The sequence below is a fragment of the Tyto alba genome, unplaced genomic scaffold (assembly GCF_018691265.1).
Source record: "Tyto alba isolate M040663 unplaced genomic scaffold, T.alba_DEE_v4.0 Super-Scaffold_2, whole genome shotgun sequence".
Lineage (NCBI taxonomy): Eukaryota > Metazoa > Chordata > Aves > Strigiformes > Tytonidae > Tyto > Tyto alba.
Genome location: NW_024881282.1, coordinates 45,402,811 through 45,419,205, shown reverse-complemented (window position 1 = coordinate 45,419,205; position 16,395 = coordinate 45,402,811). Strand labels below are relative to the sequence as shown.

The window sequence follows — 16,395 nt, the reverse complement described above, 5'->3', positions numbered from 1 at the left end:
TGACCTAAGAAAGTTATCTGTTAATAACCTTTTTTTTTCTGTCACTGTGCAGAACACAGTTAAATATCTTGTACTCTCTCAAGAAGATACAGAATAATACCCTAATAATTTAATGCTCTGCAATAGAGTCGGAATATTTATAACATGATAAAAATTACATAGCTGAGAAGAAAAAAATTTCACTTATTTTTATAATTACTACTATTGAGATCAAGTGCAAAAAGACTAATTATACTGAGAAGAGAAGAATTACTAAAGCTATAAATCCCTGGTAAGCAAGATTAATCTCCTGGTTGGATTGTAGTATTTCTAACATTGTTGAGGCACAATGTCGCTGTATATTTTCTGCTGGTCTGAATAGGGTAATTCATTCCCTGACTTCTGTAGGAATAGAGTCTGTGCATAGTGACAGCCTTTGTCAAGAGTGAAGAGCTTATGGTCTGTGAACTAATGCCTGTTTCTCCATCATTTATTAAGGACTCTAACAAAATATCATGAAATTATGATCTACGCATGTTCAATATACCCCTTGTTTCGGTAACATCTGCAAGAACGTAATAATAGACTTTTGAAAAAATAAAGTATCAAGTAATTGTCTATTTACCTTTTCTGAAACAGAAAAAAATTGATTATTTCAACATAAAATCTCTTACATTGTGCATTTTATACCAAACTAAGCAAATAATTACACTGTCATATTTGACAAGGGAGAACAAATAGAAAAGATCTTTCAAACTGAAATAATACAGAAAATGCTTTCTTTTGAAAGCAAAAGCCATTTTCAAATACAGAACTTCAGAAAACTTTTTTCCATCTTGAAATATAGTTTCTGCAAAGTCATTTAATATATCTTCCACAGTTTTAGTGATGAAGATTGATTTTTGTAAGTCTTAGGATATTGTCTTTTTACACATCTTTGTAGCATAATGTCAACATAAATATAAAATGATACATATTCTAATCCTTTCAGTCTACAGCACATAAGTAGGATACACAATTTGTAGTATTTGAGTGACTTCAGCACGTTTTTCAGCATAATATTCTGCACTGAGTATTGCAATTTCAAGGCCTTAGGGAGAAGAAAATCTAATGTACAGTGTGACCTTGAGTGGTAATTCTAACTTGGATGTTACAGGCTTTGTTGTGCAGAAGACTTCTGATGTATTATAATAATGGTATATCCACTCCTACAGTTCTTACATAGTCATAGCTCATGTTTGTTACAGAAGACCTATTTCCACTAAGATAATACATGAATTTGACAGCTAATGACAATTGGGAAGAGGAGTGTTAGAAGTTGGACGTAGAAAATATATTTCTGTTAATGTTACTGGTTACCTTAAAAGATATGTAAGGATAGCTGCATATTGTGTCTATGCATATATTAAACCTCTTTCTCCTTCTTTGAAAATGGGATTTGTCTGATTTAGGATATCAATTCTTTTACTTTTTAAAATTTGTGTCACACCTTTCTAACTGCGTGCTGTGAGTGATGTCCAGTAGTATGAAAAGGTGGTAATTGGCTTCAGTGGGAGTTTTCTCTAAGTGAAAGAGGTAGACAAGTGTAGTGTATAAGACAGCCTTTGCCAGTGTTGAAATTCATCTCCCTTTTCTTTGGAGTTTATTAAAAGCAACTTCAGGATATTCCATTGTCTAGTCTAAGAAAATACATTTTTATACAAGGAGCAGCTGAGGGAACTGACCTGGAGAAAAGGAGGCTGAGGGGAGACCTTAATGCTCTCTACAACTACCTGAAAGGAGGTTGTAGCGAGGTGGGTGTCAGTCTCTCCTCCCAAGTAACATATGATAGGATGAGAGGAGATAGCTTCAAGTTGCGCCAGGGGAGGTTTAAATTGGATATTAGGAAAAAATTCTTCACTGAAAGTGTTATTAAGCATTGGAACAGGCTGCCCAGGGAAATGGTTGAGTCACCATCCCTGGAGGTATTTAAAAGACATGTAGAAGTGGTGCTTAGGGACATGGTTTAGTGGTGAACTTGATGACCTTAAAGGTCTTTTCCAACCTAAATGAATCTGTGATTCTATGATGATACTGAAATCAAAAAATTGAAGAAAGGAAATTAATTTACATTTATAATGCCATTTACAGTTCTCAAATATGCCTTGCTTTTTTTTTTTTTTTTTTTTTTTTTTTTTAAGTTTTACACTTCTAGGAATGCTGGCTATATTCTTGGAAGAGGGAAGGCTCTAGTTAGACAGAAGGACATCCTCCCAAGATTTTTTAGATCACAACTTTTTATATGTGTAAAGATGCAGTTTGGCCATTTACCATACACTCTTAAGGATATATTGATTTTCTAACAACTTCAAATACTGAAATAGGAATGATGGAACAGAGGATAACTAGGAACAAGGGGAAAGGGAATATAATTTAGTCCTGTCTATTATAGCTTTCTTTTATCTGACCATCAATATGTCAGGAACTACCCAAGCAAGGACATGACTCCTATGGTTGTTACTCTCTTTGAATTAAATAGCTGAAGAGCAGATCTTAGTGCCAGCCTTGCACATTCATCCAGGTACAGGTTTCAGGTGCAATGTCATGTTACCCTTATCTACTTGTCTTTGATGAGAATCTCAAAGCATTTTTGGCCAACAGGTTTATATTTGTAAAGACATTTTTCAATGTGCTTGGCAGTCCTTGCACAATTACCTTACATGGACAGTTGTGTCTGATCTTCAGCCAGATGTGCTTTTTCTGTACAGTTGCCACTCCTTTTATTTTTTGTCTTGAGTATTCTCTAGCTGCCCAGAAGTGGTTCAAAATCAAGCCTTCACATAATCTTGCATTTATTTTATTTCCATCTTTGTTTTTCTTTTTCTTTCATGATCACTGAAAGAGATCATAGACTCTCAAGTGCACTGGATATGACATACAAAAATGCAACTGAAGTTAATTAATAAATGTCTGAACTCCAGGTTTATCATGCTTTGAAACTCAGGAAAAAAAAAATCAGTAAAACCTTTGAAAAACAGCTCCATGAATCAGTGGGAATTACCATCATAAATATCTAAATCGTACACTGAAGTAGAGAGGCAAATTGGGGAATTATACTTCATAACCATAGTGGAATTTGGAAATTGGGGGTACAGACTGGGAAGATAGACAAAGATGGGACACTAAAACATCAGTAAGGAATCAGCTGAAATAGATGTTAATATCAAAATAATAGCAAATAAGTAGGAGATGTGACTTTTAATGTAAAAAAAAAAAAAGCAAGAAAATGTAAAAAGGAAATTGAAGTTCTCTTAGGAGTACTTCTACATTAACTGATTACATTGCTACATGCGATATTTTACATGGACTGATACTGATCACACTTCAGAAATAAATACGGATGTAGGTGTTTTTATCCAATGCAGTTTTTAAGTGATAAGAGACAAAGATATATTTAAGGATTTAGAACTAACAAGATTATACTGCAATGATAACTCTCTGAGCAATATTATTAGGAGCTACTGATAATGCTATACCGGTCTGAAAGACAGTTTAAATTCTTAATATTAACGTTTTAGTATTATAATTTCAAATCATTAGTACATTTCTATATTAAATGGCAAAAAATGATAGGTGAAGTTCAATACAGAAACTGATTTCAGTCTTAATGGTAATTATTAAGGGAAGTTTAAGATATGTGTCACTAAAAACTACCATGTGAATGGTTTCGTACAGAACTAGCTGTGGGTGTACTATCAGCATAACTGTACTAAATTAGAAAAAGTCCTCTTTCTCTTGAAGTTATGTTCTCATGCTGAAAAATTTAGAGACTTGCATTTCACAACATTTCAATAAAAAGTTTCCTAAGTAAAGATAAAGTTTAGGAATGAAATAAACAATGCTTGTTTTTCTAAGGAGAATATAATTTCTTAAATAAAATACAGTGAGTGGGAACTTCAGCCTGTGCACTGAAAGGATATTTCTGCATTCTTTTTGCCACATGCTGTATAAAGTCTGATGAACATCATTACTAGAAAAGAAATCTCTTCTGTTGCCATTATTTATATACTAGAAAACCTTAAAATCTTAAAAATAGAATAGAAAGATAAAGTTAATTTCAAGAAAATCAGAATCTTCTATTTTACAGTACTTTGCCATTTTTCATGACTCATTTGTGTTACTTTGTTTTTAAAGAGCAGATGAAGAATTTCAAAACAGACATTATAATCATCTATACTATACCACAAATGTGAAACAAAACCCTGATTTTTAATTTTTTTTTTTTTTTATTGTTTCTGCCAGGATGAGTTTAACAAATAATGTTCAATACATTATCTCAATAAAACTATCTTATCCAGAAAGTAAAGCAGAAAATGTAACAAATTAGTTGTTATATTGGAAACTGAAGTTCTGAACAATTGGGAATTGCGAGAAAGTAAAAAGCTTAGAAGTGTGAATGCAAATACATTTTCATGAAATGTTAGCAAGGGAAGATAAACAAGAAACTGCAAGAGCACATGCAACCCTAGTTAAGATTATTTGTCTAGTAACAAAGGAAACAAAAATCTGTTGGTCGTCTTGTTTCATAGAAACTATGTAGTGCTGTAAAGCCATGCAAAGTAAATTTTAAATGTTAACACATTAGAAATTGTGGTATCTTCCTTAGAGATGAAGACCTATGGAAAGCCTAATATGAAAGGTAGTGGAGAAGCTTGTCCCATTCTCTTGAACTTCCTTGGAAGCCTCTGTGCACATACGGAAGGATTAGCTAGTGAAATCCTTTAATCTTACTGCTACTGCCAGATATTTTTTCTATAACTACCAAAAAAGAAGACATAAGTAGAAAACATCCAGTGTTCTATATTTTGGAAACCCTGTTTGCTAGCTACATGTAATTGTTTTGTTAGTTAAACAACTCTTTTTAAAAATGTCTTTGAAACACTGCTGAGCCTGTAAGAGTCTTAATGGATCTGTGAATAGGATGGTAACAGCAGTAAGGCTTGCCTGAAGCTTTTCTCTGTATCCAGACAGAATTAAAACAAGATGAGGGAAGTTGTAATTGATCTAATTATAAATATATAATAGATTTGTTGTGATTTATACTTATTTACTACTCAGTATGATGTTTTCAGTGTACCAGGTGACCATATATATTGCCATTTTTATCATTTGGAAGTTGAATAGAAAGGAATAAAATCCTTTAAAAACAAAGTTCAAAGTAGTACAGGTGCTCCAAATGGTATATGCTGCTACTATTGCAATATTACAAAAATTAGACAAAATGGAAGTCCAATACCTCTACAAAACTTAAGAGCTATTTACTGAAGGTCTTACAAAAAAGGCCTAAATAATTAGAGGACAGGAAATTACATGACTTCCAGGACTAAGTTAAGAAATAAGAACTTCATTCTGACAAAATATTAAAAACTAATAGTAGTATTGGATTCCCAGAAGTGGAAAGTGACATACTTTACAGAAAATTTAGTCTTGTTCAGTTGATGATAAAGTATGAGAATTTACATTTGCTTAAATTTAAAATGTTTTACCAATTTAGACCTGAGGCTTTGTATTCTCCTTTGCTAGACAGTGTTGAGTTAAAAATTCTATGAAGATTTTTCAGTTGTGCCTGTCATCTGGATGTATTTGCACTTGTTTCCCAAAGTGTTAAGCTCCTCCACAGGATTTCAAGCATGTAATAAACCAAAGACAGCTTTTTCGTATTGTATATTCTCTTCAAAATGCGTAACATTTCTGCCTGTTAAAGGAGTGTGAGAAATTAGCTGCTGAACAGTTAGTCATGAAACATCTGTGTGGTCACAGGAAGAGTTAGTAAATATGTTGAAAGATTGCTTGAAGTATTTGCATATTTAAGATGATTCTCCCACCTATGTTTTAAGATCCATAAACTTCCTTTGATTTTCAAAAGAGATGAAAAAATTTGTAATAGAGAAAGTTGGTGAAAATTTGAAAAACTCCTATTAAAATCCTCTTCTGGGAGAAGAGATGTTATGGCTACCAGAAGAATGTTCCTTACTATCAAAAGACAATGGTAAGGGCAGGATTAGTTTGTTTAAATATATACATTTAAACACCTCTTCTATGCAACTATGAATGTTACTAAACTCAGTCAGAGGGAAATAATGGGATTTTGTTCCTTGGCTAATGGCTGGAATTGTTCTTTTCTGTTTTATTCAGCATTATACATTTCTGTGTAATCTACATTTTGTCTTACTCTGCTATGTGTAACTGGGTGATTTTGCTGAGAATGTTTTCTGACTTCAACCAGATGTATCCAATTTATGGGGACAGTGAACAGTAACAGCAAGTACCTTCAAGCTACCTTAATCAGTATTTTATCTGTGTGGGTTTCCAAAGAACCATCCTGTTCCACAAAGCAGAACTAGGGTACAACTTTTCATGTTCATGATGCTGCTTTAACTCTATCATGTTTGCTATGTTCTCTTCCTCTGTGATTCACATTAAAATTATAGTTTGGTTTATAGATTCTGTTCTAGAATATAACAATTACTTTTTTTTTTTTTTTTTTTTTCCCAATGATTATTTTTGGTACAATTTGCAACAATTCATTTTATTAGACGCGTCGTTTCATCTTTCTAAGAGGTTACCTTAGAAATAAAGTCATAACTGTTTATCTAATAGGTTGTAGGATTATACCCAAGCGTAGCTTCAGTTCAGCACATCAAATGATTATTTAGAATTCCCCATTTTGTTAACTTTTCATGGAAGGAATTCTGTCTGAATGGCTCCTCTATACTGAATTATAACATGATTGCTTCATGCACTGTTGAACACTTGAGCAGTTTGCTGTGAAATCTTCCATAGAATACCCAAACTTAAAACATTGCTTGAATGTTTTTTTGAGATTTATACAGTTTAGAATAGCTGTTGTGTTGTCAGATAGAAGCACAATACAGTAATTAGTGAGCTTTATAATATGAAGTATGTCTGAAAATAGTTGCAGGCATTAAAAGAATTTCCAGCGTTTCTTTTTAAATGTAGCTGCTAAATATATGAACTGTATAGCAGTATATTCATCCTACAATTTATTTTTTTAAATCAGCAGTGTGCTTAAGAGTGGACTGGATATGGAAAAATAAATAGAATTCAAGGCAATATTGTAGACATGTGGTCAACTTTGAGTATACACAAAAAATTAGCATTAGTTTCACTCTCTTTTTCTGCTACTTTACAGTTCAATAATTTAAATGAAGATGGTGCTTTGCCTGATTAACTTTTTCAAAGGTGTCATAAATTCTTCAGAATTATGCATGAGTACAGTACACTAATATTGCGATTGTAGCTCAGCGGGTAGCAACTTTAACTTGCATGGAAGATTATTTTGCCTAGAGGACAGGGTGTATGTAATTAGAAGGGATCACTCGAAAAGATCAATGATTTCATCTTTCTAATTCAGTTTGCAAAATTTTTTTTTGAAATATTTTAAAATGTGTATTAGAAAGACTTATTAGTATGAATCATATGGTAGGAACCATAGCAGTCATTGTTTCCTCTGAAAAAAAAAAAAAATGTATATATATATTTAATAAGTTATTACCATTCCTGCAGTAGAAATACTCAGTTTTATTCCATGTACTCAATAATCAGACTTGAAGTTAATGTTTTATGGCTTGTCATGAGGCACTTAAAAATTCTTAGTACATTCCTAGTGCTGAAGCCAGTTGCAATCTGTTTTGTCAAATTTTATCTTTATATGTAAAGGAATTTTCTTTCTCCTTCTGCTAATTATCCACAATAAAAATTTTATTCTTAAATCATGGTCCTCAAACCAGTATCATCCCCTAAGAGCCTCTGACATTTCTCAGGGCTAAAAGGAGAGTAAAGTGTGAGGTTGCCTGCAGATTATCTGCTTACTGTTACTCTCTAGACATCAGCAAAGACTGGGGGCTGCTGCTAGAAAACCGAGCACTTTTGCTGTGGGGAGGAGCATCATACCCTTTATAATTTCCTGTTTCCCCTTTTCTTTGATTAACTTTCATGAAATGAATTCTGCTTATGTCTATGTATCTCAGACATGGTAAATTTGAAGAGTCGTACTTCTGCTGTCCTTTTTTTAACCCCGTTACATGATTTATCTTTAAATATGCCTGAGTCATCTTTCTACGCTAAAAATCCAGGATCCTAGCCAATTTTTTTTTTTTTTAAGAAAGTAGTAATTCTTACTCAACATCCTAAAAAATCAGCTGACAAATGTGCTAATGAAAACTCAAAACATTGTAGAGTTTGTCTACATTTAAAATTGGGTGTTATGAACATCTATAAAGTAATCCCTGTACTTTAATTTTCCCACATTTGCATTAGTGTTAAACATGCAGAATTGCATTTTTATTCAAAATATAAATGATACTGAAACAAACTGAGCACAGATTGTGATGCAAATGCTTCTCCATGTTTTGAAGAAACAGCAAGAGCCTCTGCAGCTGATCTTTTCTGGAAAACAAACATTCTGCAGCAGAGCAAAGTGCAGGCCTTCAGAACTGAAATAAACAAATACACATTGTTCTGTGTGATGTTTAAAAGATGTTTATAATGGAAGAATAACCCAATGAGAAGCGATACTTAAGTCTTGCTTCGTTGAAAAACTGCCTGGCTTACATCTTTGGACTCACGGCCTGGCAGGGTGTTGCCATGAGCATCTGCAAACTCTTCTCTTGTCCTTTTGGAACTTTTTTTCAGTGGATTTTCATAAAAGATACTCACTTAAAAACATGTGAAATTATTAGAAATTCAGCATACAACAAAAATATCAGTTATGGGGAAAATACATCTTTTATAACACTAGCATGGGTTTTGGTACTGGACTAGTAGGGTTAAGTGTTTCTGCTACCATTAACTACTGTTCATTTTTCTCAATACATTGTACATTCTGCAAGTAAGAGAAAAGTAGCTCATGAAAGCTGTGCCTGTTTTTTTTTTCCTTCATTTTGCAGAATGCCCAGAGGCAGTGTGGGGATTTCCCATGTGTCAGTACTTGAAGGACAAGGGCTGGTGCTGTGGTAGGAATGCTAGAATGTCAGCGTGCTTGGTATGATTCCCCTTCTTTTCTTTTTCCTACTGAGAGCTTTATCCAGATGTTATAGGATTCATTGTTTTTGGCTTCTAATCCTAGAGCCATGACTTTAATCCAAGAGTCTACAGAATAACATCATTTATGTTGTAAGCATGATGAATTATATCTAAAAAAAAATAGTATTGACCTTCCAGCTTTATATATTTTATACTTGCTGAAGGCATGAAAAAATGAGTATTGACAGAAATGTATTTTAAAAGTGGACAGAAAGGCCAAACCTCTGTTGAAACCTAAAGAAGGTAGCCCCTCAGGGTAATAGTTCCTGGCCAAGGACTTAGTGGGGAACAAGGTAACTGTAGAAGGATTTCAATCAGTAACTCCCCCAACACCTTCATGATTCATAATATTGAATGTCCTGACTGTTTAAAAGCTAAGCAAACCTGCCTATTCCAAAAACCAGAAGAACTCTAACATCCATGTGGCTTAAGAGACTGGAAACATCTTTTTAACTTTGCACCAAGAGATGAAGTGCTTTTAAAGACCTAACCTCATCAAGTCAGGATGATGAACTGTTTTCTAATTTGAAAAAACAGATATGTACTGAAAATTTCAACCACTGTTTCAGTTAGAAGACCACTATTTCTTTCCTCTATTAATTTTTAATTTCTGGTATCAAGATGAATCACATAAGATTCTGGCTAGCCTCTGCTGCTGACTCTGTAGCTCTGTTACAGAGAACAGTGTAGACTAAAGACTCAGTATAGACTAACGTATCAAGGTTATGTAAACTTGAACTAACATGATAATTAAATGCTATCAGGAGGAGGCATAGGAGGACAGTTGTTTAGTATTCATAAAGCTTAAACATGTTACCCTTGGCAAAGTACAAGAAAAAAATTGTTCCTTTTAAAGACGTTGCTGTAAAACTTATCACAAAAACCGCTTTATAAAAGGGATTTGCCTTTTCTCTTTTTCTTGTCAGTGTCATACAATATCAATTCTTCCTCAGCTGACACATTAGCTATTTTCTTTCCCATTCCATTTCTTTTGGAAAGAAGAAGTTTGGGCTGTTTTTAACAATGGTAGGAAGATAAATTTTGTAAGCAAATCACCCCCAAGAGACAGGACTGATCGTGCCATATATTTCTATTTTAGATTCCACAGAAATCACGGCAGTTTGGCAGTTAAAACCTTTTTTTTTGTTTAAAAATTCATGAAAGGCAGAGTTCTCCTGTGTCACTAGATATTTCTACTGTTATTATGTTTGTAATTCTCTATGCGTTTTTCATGACTAGGCTTTTCCTTGCCTTGTCGAAGATACAATGGAGATAGTGCAGTGCAGCTGGGCACCCATCTTCCTTGGGGGAATGTCTCACTAAGGGGAAACTGAGTCCACTGAACAGTGATATTCAGCATTATTACCGATAGTCATTCGTACATGTCATTCAAATTGGTTTAAGTGCCAAGAGCCAAAGGTTCTGGACAAGAGTGTCAATTTCAGACCCTTACAGTATTTGTTAGAACCCACATCCATCTTCTAAGCAGCAGCATATATATGCTGGTATGAGAGCTATAGATTATACAGCAAAAGTTAAACCTGAGAGTTGGGAAAAGCTATGAAAGGGAGGAACTGCAACTACTTGGACTGTGTTTGAAAAACAGTCTGAAATACAGGGTCAGTTCTAAAACTAGAAGGAGAAGTAGGTGTTTCAGAAACAAGCAGTCCTGTTGGCTGTACTGGGGTCTGGGGACTAAAGGTGATGATGACCCATAAGTGGTGAGGCATTTTTGGTTTGCTATCTAATTTGTTGTGGTGTCTGATAATTTGTTGAATTTTTATCGTCATTTCTACTACTATCTTTAATAGTCAGTTGAAATTTTTGTAGGCCCAGTATATTTTCAACTGTGGAAAAATATTCCATGCATCTAATTATTTGTCATTCTTTATCACATGGATCATAAAAATCAGATACTCTCGCACCTATACCTGAGTTTATGGTATGAAGAATCTAGTGAAAGATAATGCATAGCACTTTAAGCTGCAGTCCCTCTGAAGTTTTTATTTTATTTAACTTTACATGTGGAAGTTAATTTTATCTGAATACTAGGGTCTAAAAGTATTTAAAGACATGATACATTGAACTAATATTTACTTTAAAATAGTTGAATATGCAAAGTGATTTATTTGTGTTTAGGTAGGAACAGACTCAAGAAAAATGCATTTCTTTTTAGCACTTTTACAAAAAGTAAACCTCTGAAATTCTTTTACAATACTAAGAAAAACAAACAAATTTTGCATGCATCTATTTCCATACAGTTGGTTATCGTTGCTTCTCCTATAAATAAACCAGAATTACAGGAATGAACTGATTATGAGTCCCTAAAGGTGCACACTTGAAAGTGTGCAAGCTTGTGTTATGTCACACCATTAATCTTTTAAAATATCTCCTCTGACTTTTATACAATGTGTTTATAAAATGTTCTGATAAGGAATAAACATATCAGCAATTTAATTCCTCCACTCTTAAAGGCTTTGGAGCGAGTTGCAGTTGGCCAAATGGTAAGTAATATTGTTTATTTTAGCCATTCTAAGATAAAATGTGTTTTTCCCCCTTGAATGCTCTTAATACATGACCTTTTATTGAACTTCTGCATTTCTGAAATCTAAAATACTAACATACACTATATCAAATCCTGATAGATAGCATGTATCATCATGAAATCACATTTTTATTGCTGTGACTGTACTTAGTGAATCTGTTTTCTTTTGACGATTAAGAGTCTGGGAACAATGCACAGCTTAAAATTTAAGACATTAACTACCTTTCCTAACTTCTTTCACTATCTTTCAGCTAATACATAAATTCAGTACAAATGTCCTTCTGATATCCCTGGTTTGGATCACTCTATACCAGTGTTTTATCAACTAATGTAAAAATAGCAACTGTTATGACAAAAGTTTGAACCTGTTAGAAACACCAGCATTTTAATTTTTAATCCCTGTATATTTTTTCCTTGTGAATACTTTGAATTATTGTTGTGCAAGTTATCCTTTCAGGGATGGTGGGTGACAACTGTGCAAATATTAAAAAGGCAAGGTTGAGAGACCTCTTTTTTCCATGTGTAAACCCACTGGCCCCAGTAGTCTTTTACTGTAAATGTATTTGATCCTGAATTTTTAATTGGCAACAATTTTTATGCAAACAGATCTTTCATACACAAAGACATGAAATTTTCAGTGTATTCTGCTTTTATGGGCATAGTACTTTCAGCATGGTTCAGACTACAGTGTATGGTGGTGATTCAGCTAGGGAATTACTCCTTTTGTCTTTAAAATAGCTTAATTGTTTTGTTTTGTTTTGGTTTGGGTTTTTTTTGCATAATAGAATTTGGATCATGAATCTTTTTCCCTCCGCCAACCTTTGAACTTTTACTTCAGAGTTTGGGTTTCTTTTTTTTTTTTTCCTTGCATTCATGGTCATGTTAGATTCTGACCCAAAAATGTAATTTTAACTGTATGTAAGAACATTAGTAAACTGTCTTCTTAAACCAGTTAGGACTGACTAAAGAATACAAGCCAATAAGTAGTTAAGGAAGCCAATACTGGTTTTGTTATTCTGATCTTAATTTAAATGCCGATTTTAAATCCTTGCTGTTATAAATTTTTTTTGCAGCTACCTACAGAATCACTGTTTTATCGAGCTGTTCTTCAGGTTATTATAGAAGAAATTTATGGTGTCACCAAAAGGTAGGAAGCTCTGAATTCACAGAATACAAAACAAACACCTGAATCTCTTCCACCTCTATTCTGTAGAGGAAGTATTTCTTAGAAAGCAGAAGGGTGTAAGAATCAGTCTCATCAGACTGTATATACATATTGGTATGAATATGCAGGATAGATTTGTTTATCTTAAATCCACATCACAAATGTATTGCCCTTCCTTTACCCATAGCTGAAATAGGTCCTCTTTGGTACTGGATACATGGGTAAAACATATCTTCACCAGACAACTGACAGCAAATTCACTGAAAAGTTAACACAATACTGGGCTACTCTGTTATGCAGAGGTCCTGGCAACTTTAATACTGCAGAAGACAAAAAGACATTTCCATTTGTCCTGTGAAAAACTGTAAAGGCCCAATGGCTGGCATGGCTGTGAAGAGCTAATTACTGCCTGTGCCCACACTGGCAAGTACTGTGCCCTTCAAGGATGGGATTTGGAATGCTGCTGCTGCCGAGAACCTGATATCTGTACTATACTCTCTTCTGGAGTTTTAGCTGGATTAGATTGTTTCTAATTCTGTAGAGTGTATGCCTGGTAGCACTTGGAACACATCCAGAAGTACACCTTCCAGTTTAATTTAATTTGAAAATAGTCCTTTTTTTGATCTCTGATCCTAGTCCACAGTATGGACCAATGCATGGGAGATGGGCAAAAACAGAAATTTCACTTTAGAAGTATACTCCTGATATAAAATATTCCCAATCTATAATATACAGATGATATCCCCAAGTCTTTTCCTAGGTGTAGAGCCAAACATCTTACCCTTTAGAAGATCAAATTCCTGAAAGAAGAAATGCTGGTTTATTTTAAAGTTACATAAAATATAACACATAAATCCATGACTACTAAATTGTAAAATAAAAAAAAAAAAAGTGTGCAATGGGTGATAATATATATCATTTGTTAAAGTAAACATAATTAGGAGAAAGTATTTAAGATTATACTTCTGAAATAAAAGCAATGGCTACCTTGGAAAGACTCACCCCCATTTTATTGCTGAGCACAAAGTTATGTGGTATGGAATATCCCTATGGTCCAATTGGGTCAGCTATCCCTGCTGTCTCACCCCACTTCTTGTGCATCCCTAGCCTACTCCCTAGGGGGTAGAAGGAGAAGCGGCCTTGATGCTGTGAAATCACTGTTTGGCAATAGCACAAACGTTGGTGTGTTACCAGCACTGTTTTAGTCACAAATCCAAAGCACAGCACTGCACAGGTTACTGTGAAGTTAACTCCACCCCAGCCAGACCCAGGCAATATCTTTTCCACAGTAGTGTGTGATTAGGACAGGTGTCTGTCTTCCAAAGAATGACATAACAGAGTCATCATTAACTGACCCTCAGACTGCATCAGCCCAAATGTTTAAGTGCATCTGAATATTAAATATGACTACAAAAATTCATTCTTTCTTTAAAAATAAATGTCTCTTGATTCTCAGTGAGTGGGGATACCTGCCAGCTAAACAGGATTAGAACTGCCTCTGAGTGACATCTTTCTGTTGACCTCAGTAGATGTTAATCTTGATCCTTAATTAAGGATAAACGTATTTTACTAAGGATAAAGAGGGGAAAAAGTTTTAAATGAAAATATTTCTATTTAGTATTTCACAAGGGGGAAAGTGTATTTCCTCTTAAGTAATTGAATACTCACAAACAGCTACTGTGGCCAAAAATGTAACTCCCACACTGCACAGCTGGAAGAGGAATTACATCAGGACACAGTCAAGAAAGCAAATTCAGAGTAACAAAAACTTTACATGTTGTTTCTCCAAGATATTTTAAACACAGAGAAGAGAAAAAATGTAAGTGGCCTGATAGGATTCAGTCTTCCTATATGTTTTTTTGAAGTTTTCATGCATTACTCTAGCATGGTTTCTGAAACAACCCACATTTTTGACTGGCTTCAAAAGCAGGACATTTAGTTGTAAACAGGAGAAAATTCTGGCATCATTTAGTGAAAAAAAATTACAAGGATAAGAACACAAGGTAACAAGCAAAAGTGAAATTTTACTCCAACTTGGCATTTGCTCAGTCCAGTGGTTGATGGTAAATAAATTACAGCAGCATTATAGTAAATTATAGAAGTTTTGTAGAAATATAGTAGGAAATACCTGTCAGCAGAAATAAGAATTTTGTCATTCATATAGGGAAATAAAAATATTAGGGGAGAAACTAAAAGAAACCTTCAACTAACTCTTAAATTTTTAGGTAAAATAATAACCTTGCTATAACCATAGTACAATTGTACAGTTGCTATATCTAGAAATTTCTTCAAGTATTAGCTAGCTTGTTTTGTTTTAAGTAGAAGTTGGAAAAAGGAAAATTGTTACTAACTTGGAAGTAGTAGCTCTGCAACTAATTTATTTATCTTGAATTAAAAATGTAATTTAAAACATGTAAATTTCTGTTACTGGGTGTATGAAAGTCTGCATCTCAGTGCTGTATTTGCAGTGATCGACATGTTGGAAAAACATTCTCGAAATCATCCTCCTTCATAGATTATATCAGAAAGTCTCTGAAAAAGCTGGAACTGGATGATTCAAAGGTGAGTCACTAAATAGAGACTGCACGAAATTCTTATATCCATGTAAATTCTTAAAGTCAGCACCACAATGTAAAGTTTAAACCACTGAGTTGATTTAGTTTATATGTTGCTGTATAAATATAAAGCATCCCCATTTTTATTAATACAGCCAATCCATACTTATTTTTCTATAGTCAAGAAAAAACGTATCGAAGTTGGGTTTTTTTAAAGGTTTTTTGGAAATTGACTTCTGTGTATAAATTATTTAAAAGGTTTTGTCTTAAAATTACTTTATTCTAGTGACTTTATATAAAACCAGTCCTTTTTTATACACGGTGCTCATGATGAGAATTTTTTTTAAGCCTTTGCAGTATTTCTGAAATTAATCCTGCAAATCTCCTTTGAAGCAAAAAAATGTAATATATACTCTATTTTATACATGCTGTCATTTAGAGGTAAATACACTTTTCAGATGGCGAGTGAAGCAGGCATGAAGAACTTCTTGTCTGTGCTGATACTATACATCCTGACTCTTACACCCTTTTAAATCCAGATGAAATACTATCCTATACAAACATGTTACATTTTTGTCTGTACTTAAGTTTATACTGAAAGTGGTCCAAAAAAACATGAATAATGAATCACATAGTAAACACTTTGACCCCTTTTTATTTTCATTTTTTCTGCAGAAATATTATTTTGATCCATTTGGACACCTTTTGAAACTGAAAAATGTAACGTTATAGCAAGACAGGCAATTCCATCCATGCAGTATGTTTCTCTTACAATTTAGTTCCCAAAGTATTTCCAATTTATTTTAGCCTTTAGACAGTCTCCTTCAGTAGCCTTTGAAGATCTTTGAAAGCCTATTTTTTTTTTCTTTAAATTGATAAATGTTAAGGAAATATATTAAGATTTTTAAACAACTTTCCTACATAGAGAAAAAAAAGTAAATACAGAATTGAGATTTAAACTTATAAAATCTTCCAGAGATTTTTTATGTTCTTGAATGTCTTGTCTTAATGCTACAAATGCTGAATTGGTCAACAGATGGCAACATAGCATTAGGCATGGTATATGA

At 33.6% G+C, this 16,395-nt stretch overlaps 1 protein-coding gene across 3 annotated transcripts in view; it reads left to right on the top strand.

Annotated features, from left to right (window-relative positions):
• METTL25 (methyltransferase like 25) overlaps window positions 1-16,395 on the top strand; it is a 63,986-nt gene that overhangs the window by 31,165 nt on the left and 16,426 nt on the right. For 2 of the 3 annotated variants that reach the window (XM_042792258.1, XM_032999796.2), the window contains exons 6-9: window positions 8,928-9,022; window positions 11,538-11,567; window positions 12,682-12,755; window positions 15,242-15,335. In XM_042792258.1, coding sequence (XP_042648192.1) covers window positions 8,928-9,022; window positions 11,538-11,567; window positions 12,682-12,755; window positions 15,242-15,335 — 293 coding nt within the window. Of the gene's footprint in view, window positions 1-8,927; window positions 9,023-11,537; window positions 11,568-12,681; window positions 12,756-15,241; window positions 15,336-16,003; window positions 16,215-16,395 lie in introns of those variants that run through there. The other variant, XM_042792259.1, reaches the window with a different exon arrangement.